At 46.6% G+C, this 16,820-nt stretch overlaps 1 protein-coding gene across 1 annotated transcript; it reads left to right on the top strand.

Annotated features, from left to right (window-relative positions):
* The first annotated feature begins 1,162 nt into the window (after positions 1–1,162).
* On the top strand, positions 1,163–2,682 carry LOC148143043 (uncharacterized). Its single transcript, XM_087975694.1, has one exon. It carries the CDS (start codon positions 1,163–1,165, stop codon positions 2,579–2,581), a length of 1,419 nt encoding a protein of 472 aa, XP_087831820.1. The 3' UTR covers positions 2,582–2,682.
* The last annotated feature ends 14,138 nt before the right edge of the window (positions 2,683–16,820 follow it).

Raw genomic sequence — 16,820 nt, 5'->3', positions numbered from 1 at the left:
CAGGAACAGGATACTGATTGCGGATGATCAGCCATGATGGTGCTGGCTCGAAGGGCAGAATGGCCTACTTCTGCACCTATTGTCTATTGTCTGATGGATGTTCATAAGGGGCATGGATTGGGTGAATATCCAAGGTCTTTTCCCCTGGGTTTGGGAGTCCAGAACTAGAGGGCATATATTTGTGGGCGGCATGGTGGCACAGTGGTTAGCACTGCTGCCTCACAGCGACAGAGACCCGGGTTCAATTCCTGCCTCAGGCGACTGACTGTGTGGAGTTTGCACGTTCTTCCCGTGTCTGCGTGGGTTTCCTCCGGGTGCTCCGGTTTCCTCCCACAGTCCAAAGATGTGCAGGTCAGGTGAATTGGCCATGCTAAATTGGCTGTAGTGTTAGGTAAGGGGTAAATGTAGGGGTATGGGTGGGTTTCGCTTCGGCAGGTCGGTGTGGACTTGTTGGGCCGAAGGGCCTGTTTCCACACTGTAATCTAATCTAAATCTAAATTTGAGCTGAGAGGGGAATGATTTAATAGGGACCTGAGGGGCAGACCTGCTCGCTCTCAGCAGTATCCCAGTGTTGTGAAAGATATTCACTTTCAGGTGGATTTATCTTGACGTTAGTCTTGACATTTTTGCTTTTCTGCCCCTGTAAGATCCTGAATCAGCATCTTCAGGGGAATTAGTTAGAGCGGAGTGAGAACAGACGGGGAGAGAGAGAGTGGGATGGTGCTTTCAATTTTGTGGAATAACAAAAGAAAAGAATATTCCACAGAAAGTAGAATTCCTTGTTCTGAATTTCTACCCTGCACTGACAATGATGACTTTTGTAATCTCTTTTTAACAGAGTATTGCACGATCTGAAGACAGAAGTTTCAAAATCAACAGATGAAGGACTCTCCATTGTCTGCAATCCTCACTTTGACATCAATGTCTGACAGTCACTGACTCCATCGGGACGACAACAATTTTCCAACTATGATTCTGTGAGAAGGAGCAAAGCTTTTTGGTTCCAGTTTGAGTACGTTTTCAGCATCAGTAGGACTGGATGAGGGACTCTACTGTTGCAGTGCACTGAGTGTGGAGCCTGAAGCAGTTATACGGCCTGGAAAGAGAAATTCACGGTGGGGAGGGGCTCCACACGCGTTTGTGTGTGGCTGAAGCGTTGGCCATGGAGAAACCCGAGGAATCCTGCCTCGTAGAGAAACCGTGGAAGTGTGGCGACTGTGGAAAAGGTTTCCATGTCCCGTCTGTCCTGGAGACTCATCGGCGCAGCCACACTGGGGAGAAGCCGTTCTTCTGCTATGTCTGCGGGAAAGGCTTCAGCGATTCCTCCAACCTGCTGACCCACCAGCGAGTCCACACAGGTGAGAGGCCCTTCAGCTGCCCCGATTGCTGGAAGGCTTTTCGTGATTCCTCTGCCCTGCTGACCCACCGGCGGATCCACACAGGGGAGAGGCCCTTCAGCTGCTCCGAGTGCAGGAAGGCCTTCAGTAATTCCTCCACCCTGCTGAGGCACCGGCAGATCCACACGGGGGAGAGGCCCTTCAACTGCCCCGACTGCGGGAAGGCCTTCAGCAATTCCTCCAACCTTCAGACCCACCGGCGGATTCACACGGGGGAGAGGCCCTTCATCTGCCCTCTGTACGGGAAGGCTTTTCGTGATTCCTCAGCCCTGCTGACCCACCGGCGGATCCACTTGGGGCAGTTGAAGGGCCTCTCCCCCAAGTGGACCCGCCGGTGGGTCAGCAGGGCTGAGGAATCACGAAAAGCCTTCCCACACACGGGGCAGTTGAAGGGCCTCTCCCCCGTGTGTGGGAAGGCTTTTCGTGATTCCTCAGCCCTGCTGACCCACCGGCGAGTCCACACCGGGGAGAGGCCCTTCAGCTGCCCCGAGTGCAAGAAGGCCTTCAGTAATTCCTCCAACCTGCTGACCCACCAGCGGGTCCACACGGGGGAGAGGCCCTTCAGCTGCTCCGAGTGCGGGAAGGCCTTCAGCAATTCCTCCAACCTACTGACCCACCAGCAGGTCCACATGGGGGAGAGGCCGTTCAGCTGCCCCCAGTGCAGGAAGGCCTTTACCCAGGCCTCCACCCTCCTGAGGCACCGGCGGATCCACTTGGGGGAGAGGCCGTTCCCCTGCACAGAGTGCGGGAAGGCCTTTAGCAATTCCTCCAACCTACTGACACACCGGCGGGTCCACACGGGGGAGAGGCCATTCAGCTGCCCCCAGTGCAGGAAGGCCTTTACCCAGGCCTCTACCCTGCTGAGGCACCGGCAGATCCACACGGGGGAGAGGCCCTTCAGCTGCCCCGAGTGCGGGAAGACCTTTACCCAGGCCTCCACCCTGCTGACCCACCGGCAGATCCACACGGGGGAGAAGCCTTTCAGCTGCTCAGAGTGTTGGGGAGGGGTTCAGTCAGGTGAGCCACCTGCAGAGGCACTAGCGGCTCCACTAGGGGGAAGAGGCCCTTCAGGGGCCCCGAGTGCAGGACGGGGTTCACCTGCTCGATTTAAGCTGCTGACCCACCAGTGTCTCCACACCAGGGAGAGGCCGTTCACCTGCTCCTCCCAACTGTGGACGTACTGAAGCGGCGACGGCCGAGTGTCATTATCGACTGGACTGTCAAACCAGTTTCGGGGCTGCTGGGTTCGAATCCGACCGCGGCAGATGGCGGAATTGGAATTTGGTCAGAAACTGGAGTTCAGAATCTAACGATGAAACCATTTTTGGTGGGGGTGGGTGGAGAAAACCCCCATCTGATTCACTCACATCCTTTTTAGGGGAGGAAACTGCTGTTGTGGGAAAGGATTCACTCAGTTGTTCCATCTCCATTCTTTACCCAGGCTGGCCTACATGTGACTGCAGACCCACAGCAGTGTGGTTGACTCGACACTGCCCATCCAACTTACTTGGAATTCAGGATACGGGTTGAAATTACTGAGTGAGGCAATACTTCCCACAGGTTAAGGCTGTACCAAGGATCCAATTACAAAGGGACAACTTGGTGGTGACCAATAGTAAGGAAAGTGTAGTTGTGGGGGGATGTGTGCGTACTTCGGTCTTGAGCTGTTTGAAAAGTAGCTACATTTTCTCTGCCTTTTTTGCTGGGGGGATTTGAAGCTGTAACAAAGCTGGATTGCAATAAAGGTTACCTGAACTTACTGAGTTTCCAATGTTGTGTTTCAGATCGAGCAGTGAATGAGTAGCTAGTATCGTTAGAAATTGTAAATTTTTCAGGAGTGCAGGTATTGCGTCATTTCATCAGCATTGTAAAGTTTCCTGGCAGCACTGGGATGTTTGGGCTGTGTTCACTCGATGTGGAGGTGCCAGTTTTGGACTGGGGTGGATAAAATTTAAAAACTCACACAACACCAGGTTTATTTGAAAGCACCAGCTTTTGGAGTGCTGCTCCTTCATTGGATAGCTGTGAAGCAGGATCAAAGACATTACATTTTATAGCAAAAGATCACCGTGTCATGCAACTGATAGGATATATTGAACAAACCTAGACTGCTGTGATTGTGTGCATGTGAGTTTGTGCGTGAGTGTGCGTGTAAGAGTGTGTGCATGCTTAGTAAAGTGAAAGTGTGTTGGAGTATAAGTCTGTGAGAGTGTGGGAGTATAAGTCTGTGAGAGTGTGGGAGTATGTGTGCTTTACGTTTTACTAAAACAAGAAAGGGCAGGATGTGTACAGTTAATTGTAGGACCATGGGTCATGTTGTAAAAGAGAGAGACATAGAGTCATAGAGATATACAGCATGGAAACAGACCCTTCGGTCCAACCTATCCACGCCGACCAGATATCCCAACCCAATCTAGTCCCACCTGCCAGTATCTCTCCAAACCCGAGATATCGGGAGGTGGGGTTTAGGTACGTAGTTCTTTGAAAGTTGTATCACTGGTAGACAGGGTGGTTTAGAGTACTGGGTACAGTTCGGGTGGCCCTGTAATACGAAGAAGACTATTAGAGAGGGTTCTGTAAAGATTTACTAGGACGTTGCCGGGACTGGAAGGTTTGAGTTATAAGGAGAGGGCGGGACATCTTTCACTGAGCACAAGGAGGTTGAGGGGTGACCTCATCGAGATTTATAAAATCATGAGGAGTGAAGTTCGGTGAATAGCAAAGGGCTCTCCCTTCGTGCAGGGGAGCTCAAAACTAGGGGGCATATTCTTTCAAGATGAGAGGAGATTTAAAAGGAACCGGAGGGGCACTGTTTTGACAGAGGGTGGTTTGTGTGTGGAATGAACTTGCTGAGGAAGTGGGAGATGCAGGTACAGTTACAACATTTAAACGACATTACAACATTTACAACATTACAGTTACAACATTCAGATGGGTACATGAATAGAAACGTTTAGAGGAATATGGGCCAAATGCAGGCAAGTGGGACTGGTTTAGTTTGGGAATCCTGGTCGGCATGGACACGTTGGACCGAAGGGTCTGTTTCTGTGCTGTATACCTCTATGAACTGGAGGTGATCTTATTGAAACCAATAGAATTCTGAAAAGGGCTTGATAAGATAGATGCCGATAAAATGCTCCTTTTTGGGGAGAGTCAATAGAATCCCAACAATGTGGAAACAGGCCATTCGGCCTATCTATTCCACACTGGCCCTCTGAAGTGTCCCACCCATATCCATCCCCTCACTCTGTATTTCCCCTTCCCCCACCTCACCCCAGCTCCAAACTTCCAGCTCAGCACTGTCCCCATGACTTGTCCTACCTGCCTATCTTCCTTTCCACCTATGCACTCCACCCTTCTCTCTGACCTATCACCTTCATCCCCACCCCCATTCACCCATCATACTCTTTGCTACCTTCTCTCCACCCTCCTCGCTGACCTATCCCCTCCATCCCCACCCCTATTCACCTTGTACTCTATGCTACTTTCTCCCCACCCCCACCCCCACCCTCCTCTTAATTGTCTCTCCACCCTGCAGGCACTCTGCCTCTATTCCTGATGAAGGGCATTTGCCTGAAACGTCCATTTTCCTGCTCCTTGGATGCTGCCTGCACTGCTGTGCTTTTCCAGCACCACTCTAATCAAGAATCTGGTTTCCAGCATCTGCAGTCCTTGGTTTTACCCTGTATTTCCCATGGTCATCCACCCTAACCTGCACATCCCAGGGCACTATGGATTGGTCATGCTAAATTATCCACCACAACCTGCCCATCCCGGGGCACTATGGGGAATTTAGCATGGCCAATCCACCATAACCTACACCTTAATCTATAAATTAGATTAGTCCGCAAGGGTGAAAACAATCAGTGACGGTAAAAAGCACAAGTACAAGGTTAGTGACAGGTGTCTGCCTCGGGCCGCGCGGCGCCATTTTCCAAACGGCCGCCGCTTCCTCGCTCGAGCGAATTCTCCTCCCAAACGCCTTAGCCCCCGCGTGACGTCTGCACGGGGGGGATGGGCGGGGCCGGGGGAGCCTCACCGTCACCAAGCAACAGCGTCACCAATGGACCAACAATCGAAACTGGATACTAATGTCACAAAAACTGAAACGATACATGGTGAGTCTGAATGTGTGCCGCATTGTAACAAAAGTGAATGAATAAACTGCACACATTGGAAGTGAATAATTATGGTCTGAGACTCCTTACAGAGACTTGGCTTCAAGATGGCAAGGATTGGATGCTGAATATTGAGGGGGGAGTCAGATGGGAAGTGAGGTAAAGGCAGAGGGTTGGCACTGCTCATCAAAGCACTGAGCACACGGTAGTCTGGTATCAGCTCGGGTTTCAGGTCCTGATTTCTCTGTCCTCTGATCTCCCTGTTCCCACAGAGTAAGATGTCGGTCTGTCCTCAGCTTTGCTGGACTTCTGCAGAAGCTTTCACGCCTCTTTTACAGCTTCCAGAACAAGTAAACATTCAGCCAATCGAAAGCAAACCTACAATCTCAGCCTGTCACCCATCCAGACACAGAGTGTAGTCACAGCAGGGAATCAAACAAGAAAAATGAAACAAAATCAGAAATAAATAAATGCTTAATGTTTGTTCATTAGGAAGTAAACCAGAAATAGGGCTGTCCCAGGATTCTGAGAGTGCCCTACTTGAGGAATTCTCTCTCCCTTCGATGTAACTATTATACTGTTGGGGCAAAGTAACTCGTGTGTCAAATCGTTTAAAGCTAAGTAGTCAGGAGAGGAGACCTTGAGCAATTAACTAGCTTTATTCGTTGCCATGGGGAGTCAAACAAAGTCTGACGTATTCTAATGTAATACAGAATGTTACAAGTTTTATGGTAAATCACAAGCACAATCTCCATTAATTATGCAACTGAGGGGCAGTCGTAAGTTTCACATACGTTGTCCAGACCTACGTTTCTTAATGTCTACAAATCTGAATGTTATCTTATACTGCAGGTTCAGTTAGGCTCGAATTACCGATAAGGGACAGAGAGAACCAATCCATCATTCTATGGATCAGCACAGTCTAATGGCCAGAGGAGCAGAGACATCCTGCAGCTGCAACTACCATATCAACAGTCAAGGAATGAGAAAAACAATTCCATACATGAAAAGGACCTCAAATGTTCCAGGCTCCTGGCCTTGAGCTGTTGATAAGGAGAAGTGAATCCAGCCAGGACTGACACAGTTAAGGCGAGTGTTGTAGAGCAAAGAGACCTTGGACTGCAGGTTCATAATTCCTTGAAATTGGAGACGCAGGTAGGCAGGATAGTGAAGAAGGCGTTTGGTATGCTGGCCTTTATTGGCCAGAGCAGAGAGCACAGGAGTTGGGAGGTTAAGTTGTGGATGTGCAGGGCATTGGTCAGGCCACTTTTGGAATACTGTGTTCAGTTCTGGTCTCCCTGCTGTAGGAAACATGTGTGATACTTCGAAAGATTGACAAGGCTGTTGCCAGAATTTGAGGGTTTGAGCTACATGGAGAGGCTGAATAGGCTGAGAATATTTATTCTGGAGCATCGGAGGCTGCATGGTGATCTTATAGACGTTTGTGAGGGGCATGGATAGGGTGAGTACTTAAAGTCTTTTCCCCAGGGAAGGGGAGTCTGTGGCACAGCAAGGAACCGTAATGACCTCCTCAGGAGACAGACACATGCTGCAACTGACAGGGTACCCTTCGTTGTTCTGTACTTCCCAGGGGCTGAAAAATTATGCCATGTTCTTCGTGACCTGCAACACATTATCAGTGAGGATGAGCACCTCACCAAGACCTTCCCCACACCTCCACTACTTGCCTTTAAACAACCGCTAAACCTCAAACAGATCATTGTTTGTAGCAAACTGCCCGGCTCTCAGGACAACTCCATGCAACCCTGTCACGGTGGACGCTGCAAGACGTGTCAGATTGTGGGCATAGATACCACTATTATGCGTTGGAACACCTCCCACCTTGTACATGGCAGATACTCATGTGACTCAGCCAACGTTGTCTATCTTATACGTTGCAGGCAAGGATGCCTGGAGGCATGGTACATTGGGGAAACCGAGCAAAGGCTACGACAACGGATGAATAGGCACTGCACAACGATCAACAGACAGGAGGGTTCCCTCCCAGTTGGGGAACACTTCAGTGGTCCAGGACATTCAGCCTCGGACCTTCGGGTGACCATCCTCCAAGGTGGACTTCCGGACAGGCAGCAGAGGAAAGTGGCCGAGCAGAGGCTGATAGCTAAGTTTGGTACCCATAGGGAGGGCCTCAACCGGGACCATGGGTTCTTGTCACATTACAGGTGATCACCATTGCACTACACACACACACACACATATATTCCTACACAAACACACACGGACACAGGTACACACAGACGTGCACACAGGCGCCCACACACACCCTTATAGACACACACACTCCCACACTCACACATGCACCCCCTCACAGACCTAAGACACTCTGCACTCACTACACGTGCACACACACATACATAAACACACATTCTCACACTCTCAACTCCCAACCCCGACAGACACACACACAGACAGACAAAGACCCACATGCACACATATATTTTGTGTGCTGAATTTGTACTTGCAGAGTTGCATTGCACTTTGCTCAAAAACTGCATACATTCATGTAGAACTCTGAGCTCAAAAACTGCATGAATTTATGTAAAACTCTGTTATATCACTTTTTAGATTAGAATCAATCTAAACATCAGGTCATAGACAGAGAACACAGGGGGCTAACTCCTTCAAAATATTGTCTAGCTATCACCACTGTTAACAGCTAACCCAAGAATGCAACTTTAAAAAAAGGGTTTTGTGATTTACACATGAAAGAAGTGAAACTATCAATGTATTCTGACAGATGAAAGGCTTAACAGACAATCAATTTTTCAATGTATAATTTCAGTTACATCACACTGCAAATTTTTGCTATAAATTCTGTGTTACGATCGAGCCCTCCACTATCACCTGATGAAGGAGCGTCGCTCCGAAAGCTAGTGTGCTTCCAATTGTTGGACTACAACCTGGTGTTGTGTGATTTTTAACTTTGTACACCCCAGTCCGACAGCGGCATCTCTAAATCAAGGCAATCGGAGTTTTTTTAAAACCCGAAAAGTAACGAAGTTTAACGACGCGAACCCGAAAATTAACGAAGGTAATCGGAGTTTCTTTAAACCGAAAAGTAACGACGTTTAAATGTCGCGACCCCAAAATAAACGAAGCAAAAACCCGAAAAATAACGAAGTTCAAATGAAACGAACCCGAAAATAAACAAAGTTTAGGCAATCGGAGTTTTTTTAAACCGAAAACTAACAAAGTTAACACAACCCGAACCGAAAATAAATGAATTTTAAGCGATCGAATTTTTTTCTATTAAAAAGATAACACCAGAAAATAACCAATCTCTGGAGATTTATTTTGTTTTGTTTCTGAAAGCAACGAAGCTCGGGAGAAATATTTTTTTTTAAAAAACCAAAAATTAACAAAGCTCGGGAATTCAGATTTCAACCCTCCCCTCAGAGTTCAGCATTTTTCGAAGACCACTGTCCGTAAGTACCAAAGCACCCTCAACTCCAATTAATCTCTCCCCCCCTTTTTAAACATTTAACAGGTCCCCCAGACTCAACCATTGCTAAGACCGATCCTTTCGGGCTGGACTGGTCACGTCAGACACCACTTGACTGACAGGAAAACCAAACGTTCTAAAAATAATCACGTCTGGCAGGCCGAATTCCTCAACACCCAATCGTGAAGGACATTTAACTCGTACACTGCTGTTCACAATCTGTCCGAGCCGAAACGTGTCCGAGCACCAAAATGAAGATCTGCGTCTCCTCAAGAGGGGCCTCTTGGTTCGAGATCGGTCAAAGGAATCGACAAATGCGGTGTATTCGAAAAGCAAGGTTCAGTAGTTTATTGAATTAAGGTATCTTAACGCAATTCTATCCAGCAACACAGAGATTGAAGCTTCTGTGTTCCGTGATGAAGTTGCGCAATTACATTTGAAAATTGCACATGATTTATATGGTTTTTAAGAAATAGTAGTCTTAATTACGAGAAAGACCAATCACATATAATAAGGTGACATGATTCACAGCAAAATAATCCAATGATATTTTCTTTAAGAAGGATATCTAATTTACATAAATTGTCATGCCATGTATTAGTTCAAGGTTAGTTCAAATGGTCAAATAATGTGTCAGTATTCATCTTATGAAAATTCTATTGTCCTCTTATCTTTGAACTGCAAGTTCATTCTGCGAATCAGCAGTTTGTTCAGCAGTATGGTTCACAGGCCATTTTGTAGTATTCTTTTAAATCGAGAACCCATCTTGTTGAAATAAAAATGTACATATTTTGTTGCCTAAATTCCAACTTTAGATCCTCACACCCACCTCCCAATTCAATCTATCACGACCAGACTAGGCAACAGTTTCTTCCCCCAAGCCATCAGGTTCCTTACCACTACATGATTGGACTCTTTCCCGTCTGACTATTTTTGCACATTTTCGAATTTCTGCTAGAAAAATGTCTATTATTTATCATTCTTTTATTATGCTGTAACTTGCGTGTTTTGCACTCTGGTCCCTCGAAGTAGAGGAGATGACAGAAACATTGGAAGCTGGTGAGAGAGCGTTCACAAAATGAATCCCGGGAATTGACGTGTTTGCTAATTTTGCAATGTTGCGGAGCTTAGCTGAGCATTCGTTCGAGTTTGGAAGAATGAGAGGAGATCTGAATGAATAAATATCAGAATTTTAGTGGGCCTGAAAGGTTAGTTGCCAAAAAGGTAGTGTTCATTTGTGGGAGAGTCTCAGACCAGAAGGAATAGCCTCCAATCTTAAGTGTTTGCATATTTATGATGGAGATGAGGTGGATATCTTCTCTCCGAGAGTAATGAATGACAGGGCTATTGAAGTTTAATCACGAAGTATAGTCAAGGCAGATGTTGGGCAGAATTTTAATCAATGGGGAATCAATAATAAGGCATGAATGTGGATTTTTGGATTATAATATTAATCATTATGGTAATAAATGGTGGAGCAGATTCGATGGGGTGAATGGATTATTTTGGCCGAAGGGCTTATAAACATCCCGTGGGACCTTGACAGGGGAGATATGGATAAAATGCTTCAACTTATGTATGATATTCAGACCTAGGGTTCCACAGGATCTGTTAGTCAACATTTTTCAGCATTTTTAGGAGAACGGGAATGAGGGTGATAATAGCCACAGTAGAGTAAGAATGGAGGGAGACTGTAGCATTGCGATTCACATTTTTGAGGGAAGGAGAAAAGAAAGAATGTTCCACAGAAACCAGAATTGTCTGTTTTGAATTTCTATACTGTGTAGACAGCAATGTCTTCTGTAATCTCCTTTTACAGGATATGAGAAAGGGAGGATTTACAGCCAGAAACAAGATCTGATAGAGACAATCAATTCATTGGCACCGGAATATCATCGGCCTTTGAATCTATTGGAATTTTTTTTATTTCTCTCCTGTCCTGTCTGCTTCACAAGGTTTCAAACATCAGTGAGACTGAGGTATGCATACCTGAGTGAGAGTGTTCCAATGAACTGACTGTGGGAAGAGCTTTAAGCGGGTACACAGCCTGAAATAGCAACACCCATTCGCAGCAGCAATAGATGGAACACTTTCCATACATGAGTGGTCTTTCAACCGATTATCAAAGCTGGAGAGAGACAAGGATTCCCACATCATGGAGAAATCGTGGGAGCAAAGCAATATCTTCGCCCTTTCCATTCCTCATCCTGGGAGGGGGAGAGAGGAAGGAAACATTATTCACTTGTAGCAACTGAAGTGAATCCAGGGAGGGAGCTGACTCTGCAAAGGTGTCAGATGCTCTCTGTCCTTCTTAACGGTATATTATTTTTTTTCCCCTCAGTTTGATACGTTTATTTATATACAATTTGCATTGTGGAAAAAGATCGCTTCTTTCCTCATGTTCAGAATTAAAAGGGTAGTTACTCATGGGATGGAGCAGAATCTAAGGGATTGGCACGTTGATATAAAATGTAGACATATGTTGCTTCATATGGTGTATATCTGATATTATTCGCTGTTATAAAAGCCTTGTGGCTATTATTTTTCACATTCTAATCTAGCACTGAAGTTATATTCTGTATTTCTTGTCATCTTTTTTATTGAATAGGACAGCAGAAAGTCATTCAGCAACTTTACTGGTTTGTTTTTCTCAAGTAGCCTTGACATTTCAATTTCATTGTCCTTGATTCAGCTCCATTTCCAGTGCCTTTGTCGGCAGCTTGTTCTAGGTTATTGTCACCGAAATGAAGATTTCCTCCATACACACTTAAGGCTATCTGGCTGCATGAGGGTTTTCAGGTTTCTGTGTCCTGGATAATATGTGATCAGGCATCTGGCAAACTACAGGAATTGTCACCTATGTTATGTTCATTTAACAGTATTGACTGTGATCACGTATTTTGTGAATTTATTTTTGCAGGAAGACATGTAGAAAGAAATCTGAAAGCAAATGATACATCAATTTCTGACAGAGCCACTTGATTCATTGGGACTTGAATATCAGCAACCATTCCAATTGAGAAGAAATGTTTGCTTTTGTCTGCTTGAGAGATTTTGGACACTTTGGCAGGAAGAATACGGAGACACCCAAGTGAGGGAGATTCAGTGCACTGACTGTGAAAAGTGCTTGAAACCAGTTACTCAGTTTGGGGAATCAAAGTCTCACCCCTCACGGTGGAGAGAGACTGTGTACCCATTCTGTTGGTAATTTCAAACCCAGAGCGACACAAGGAAAGCTCTCCCCATGGGGAAACTGTGGAAATGTGGGGACTGTGGGAAAGGGTTCCCTTCCCCGTCAGTGCTGGAGCCTCATAGAAGCATTCACACAGGGGAGAGGCCATTCTCCTGCTCTGTGTGTGGGAAGGGATTCAGTTGGCTGTGCAACCAGCTGATGCACTGGCATGTTCACACCGGGGAGAAGTCATTCACTTGCTCCAAGTCCAGGAATACATTCGTCAATTCTCCTGGCCTGCTGAAACATCCTGGGGAGAGGCCGTTCACCTACTGTCACTGCAGGAAGAGGTTCATGAGTTCATCCACCCTGCTGACATACCAGTGGGTCCACACTGGGAGAGGCTGTTCTCCTGCCCTGAGGGCAGGAAGGGATTTGGTTGGGTGGACAACTTCCAGAGGCATTAGTGAGTTCATGTGCCATCACTGGGATCGAAGGAGCAATGGCCAAGTGGTATTATCAACTGGATTACTACCTCAACTCTGGGAATTCCCGGTTTTGAATCCCGCCATGGCAAATTGGAATTTGGTCAGAAATCTGGAGTTCAGAATCTAATGATGAAACCATTTTCAGGGGGAAAACATCCTCATCTGATTCACTCATGATTTTTTTAGGGAAGGAAACTGCTGTTGTGGGAAAGGATTCACTCAGTCGTCCCGGTCTGGCCTACACATGACTCCAGACTCTCAGCAATACGGTCGACTTTAACCCCTGTCCCCACCCCTGCCCCTGGAAAATGAGTGGGGAGAAACTTACTTGGATACAGTATATGGGTTGAAATTGCTGAGTGAGGCATTACTTCCTCCAGGTTAAGACTGTATCAAGGATTCAGTTACAAAGGGACACCTCAGTGCTTACCAATAATAAAGCAACTGGGGTGTCAGGGGAGGTCAGGGGTGTGTGTGTGTGTGTGTGCTATGAGCTTCAGCTGTTGAAGAAAAGGAAAGCTACTTTTTTGTAATTTTTTTGCTGGGAGATAATGAAGCTGTAACAAAGTTGGGTCGCAATAAAGGTTACCTAAATTCGGATTCAGACATTGAAAGATTTAAAATCCAACAGTTTCTGTTTTAAAGCTGCTCACTCAGCTTCCAGCACTACGTTACCAAAGTCGTGTATCAGAAGGAGCAGTGAATCAGTAGCAAGTATCGTTAGAAACTGTTAAGATTTTCATCTCTGCAGGTACTGCATCGTTTCATCAGCATTGTAATGTTTACTGGCAGCAGCAGGAAGTGTTGTGGCTGTGTTCATGAGAAACAAAGTTAAAAATCACATAACACCAGGATATAGTCCAACAGGTTTATTTGGGAGCATTAGCTTTCGGAGCGCTGCTCCTTCATCAGGTAGCTGTGGAGCAGGATCATAAGACACAGAATTTATAGCAAAAGATCAGTGTCATGCAACTGAAATGATATATTGAACAAACCAAGATTAAGTCTTTCATCTTTTAGAATGGGTTGCAGGTTTCAGTTCATTAATATGCAAATCCTAGAACTTCTTTTTAGTCATATCCTCGAGATAACTTAAGGTAGATAGGATAGTGAAGAAGGCGTTTGGTATGCTTTCCTTTATTGGTCAGAGTATTGAGTACAGGAATTGGGAGATCATGCTGCAGCTGTTCAGGACATTGGTTAGGCAATTTAGCATAGCCAATTCACTGTTGGAATATTGCATGGTCTCCTTCCTATCGGAAAGATTACAGATTACATTACAATGTGGAAACAGGCCCTTCGGCCCAACAAATCCAAACCAACCTGCTGAAGCACAACCCACCCATACCCCTACCTTTACCCCTTACCTAACACTATGGGCAATTTAACATAGCCAATTCACCTGACCTGCACATCTTTGGACTGTGGGAGGAAATCGGAGGAAACCCACGCAGACACGGGGAGAACATGCAAACTCCACACAGTCAGTCGCCTGAGGTGGGAATTGAACCCGGGTTTCTGGTGCTGTGAGGCAGCAGTGCTAACCACTGTGCCACCGTGCCGCCCATAAGATGTTGTGAAACTTGAAAGGGTTCAGAAAAGATTTACAAGGATGTTGTCAGGGTTGGAGGATTTGAGTTATGGGGAGAGGCTGAACAGGCTGGGGCTGTTTTCCCTGGAGCGTCGGAGGCTGAGGGGTGACCTTATAGAGGTTTACAAAATTATGAGGGGCATGAATACGATAAATAGAGAAAGTATTTTCCCTGGGATCGGGGAGTGCAGAACGAGAGGGTATTCCTTTTGGGTGAGAGGGGAAAGATATAAAAGAGACCTAAGGGGCAACTTTTTCACGCAGAGGGTGGTACGTGTTGAATGAGCTGCCAGAGGATGTCCTGGAGGCTGGTACAATTGTAACATTTAAGAGGCATTTGGATAGGTATATGAATGGGAAGGGTTTGGAGGGATATGGGCTGGGTGCTGGCAGGTGGGATTAGATTAGGTTGGGATGTCTGGTCGGCGTAGACGGATTGGACTGAAGGGTCTGTTTCCATGCTGTACATCTCTAAGACTCTATGACTCTATTTTATAAAAAGAAGTGACAGCTCAGATAATGCATGGAAGGTGTGAGGTTCAAGTCTGTCAGTATCCCAATCTTGAGTCAGACTGGTTCTATTTCCAAAGTAGGAATTTATAAAATTATTACATGCATTGACTGCCTGCAGATTGTGCACTTTTTGAGCAAAATACAATGTATTTGCAAATATAATTCTGCAAATTCACCCTATTGATTTACGTGCATGCGTGTGTGTATGAGTGTGTGTGTGTCTGTGTGTGTGAGAGAGAGAGACTGTATAGTGTAGTGGAGTCACATGTAGTGTGACGCCAACCCAAGGTCCATTTGAAGCCATCCTTATGGCTATTGATACCCAAGTTTGGAATCCAAGTTGAACTTAGCCACTGCTCGGCCACCAGAAATGATTAAGCAGTTACACAACACACTTTGGAGAGTGTAAGGTGGGACTTGTCTTTTGATTTGCAGAAGGTGGGAGGCTCTGGATGCTGTGATCCAGGGCAAACACATGCTGGTGGACATTCGGCTCAGAGAGATGGAGCTGAAAGCCAGGCTGCAGACCTTTGATGAAAAAAATAACCAGACATTTTATTCCAGGAGTTGGTCATTCCTCTCCGGACAGACCCTTCTGATTGAGTCAGTGGACAGGGTCAGGAGGTGTGAGCGTGGATCAGGCAGGTAAAGGGGATCTGAGAGAAGGCTGCAAGGGAGTGGAGGAGCGAACTGGCTGGGTGCCGGGAGTACGAACAACATTGGGGAGATGGTGGTAAGGGACAGAATAGTGACAGGGATTGTCTCCAGTCTCCGCAGTTGGTAGCAGGAGGCCAGATGACATCGGTGTCTATCTGATGCCAGGATTCGGAAACCAATGTGCTCAGGGCTGAAGATGTGGGAAATGGAGGTTACAGCAGGTGTGGTCCACAAATGTCAGGAGAGAGCCTCTGCTGAGGGTGCGTGAAAAGTTAGAAGCTAACTCTGGACGGCACAGTGGCTCAGTGGTTAGTACCACTGCCTCACAGTGTCAGGGGTCCATGTTTGATTCCATCCTTGGGCAACTGTCTGTGTGGACTTTGGCACGTCCTCCTCCTTGTGTCTGTGTAGGTTACCTGCGAGTGATCTGGTTTCCTCCCACAGTCCAAAGATCTGCAGTTTAGGGTGGATTGGCCATGCTGAAGTGTGCAGATTAGAGTGGGTTAGCCATGAGGAACTGCAGGGCTGTAGGGTCAGCAGATGGGTCTGGATGGGATGCTATTTGGAATGTCAGTGTGAATTCGATGGGCCGAATGGCCTGTCAGAATTATGATTCTACTGCTTTCGCCACGTATATATTGAGAAATGATTGACCCAAGTCTGCTGTGAGAGGAGTGGGTTCCAGTTCGTGAGATATCAACACCGGTCCTGGGGAAGGTGGGATTTGGGCAGTCTCTCCCCCCCACCCTCTGCCCCCCTGTCCAATCTCTCCCCCACCCACTGTCCCCGTCCATTCTCTCTCAACCCCCACCCTCTGCCCTGCATTCTCTTCCTCCCCACCTCTGCCCACCAGTCTTTCTCTTTCCCTCACCATCGGTCCCCACAATCTTCTCCATCCCCATCACGCTCTGTTCCCCCCAGTGTTCTCATCCTCCCACCCTCTGTCCCCCTGTCAATTATCTCTCTCACCCCCTGACAATCTGCCCCTCCGTCCATTCTCTCTCCTTCTCTTCCACCCACTCCCTGTCCTTGCGGATGCCTCAAGCCCTCTTCGATCGCTGTATCAAACCCTTCTAGGAAGAGAGAAAGAGAATGGATGTTGATGACTCTACCTGGTAGACACGGCTGCACGAGAAATGACTGATCTTTAAAATTGAGAATAGCTAAAATGATATATTCAGAAATATCATGAAAGCATGTTCAACTTTATAGAAAAGCTGCAGACATCTTTCTGAAACTTGCATTCAAATATGTCCAGTTAGTCCACAGTTGAGGACAGAGTGTAATTTGTGGATGGCCTAGTCTTGTGAAATTGATTCTGACTATGCAGAAATAAAACCATAGAGTTGTACAAACCCGTCGGTCCATGCTGACCAGGTATCCTAAATTAATCTTGGCCCATATACCCATCCAAATGTCTT

Source organism: Chiloscyllium plagiosum, unplaced genomic scaffold (assembly GCF_037043375.1).
Source record: "Chiloscyllium plagiosum isolate Xiang-an unplaced genomic scaffold, Cpla_swu_hap1 HiC_scaffold_27, whole genome shotgun sequence".
Lineage (NCBI taxonomy): Eukaryota > Metazoa > Chordata > Chondrichthyes > Orectolobiformes > Hemiscylliidae > Chiloscyllium > Chiloscyllium plagiosum.
The sequence above is the reverse complement of the archived record's forward strand: the minus strand, read 5'-3'. Positions and strand labels throughout refer to the sequence as shown.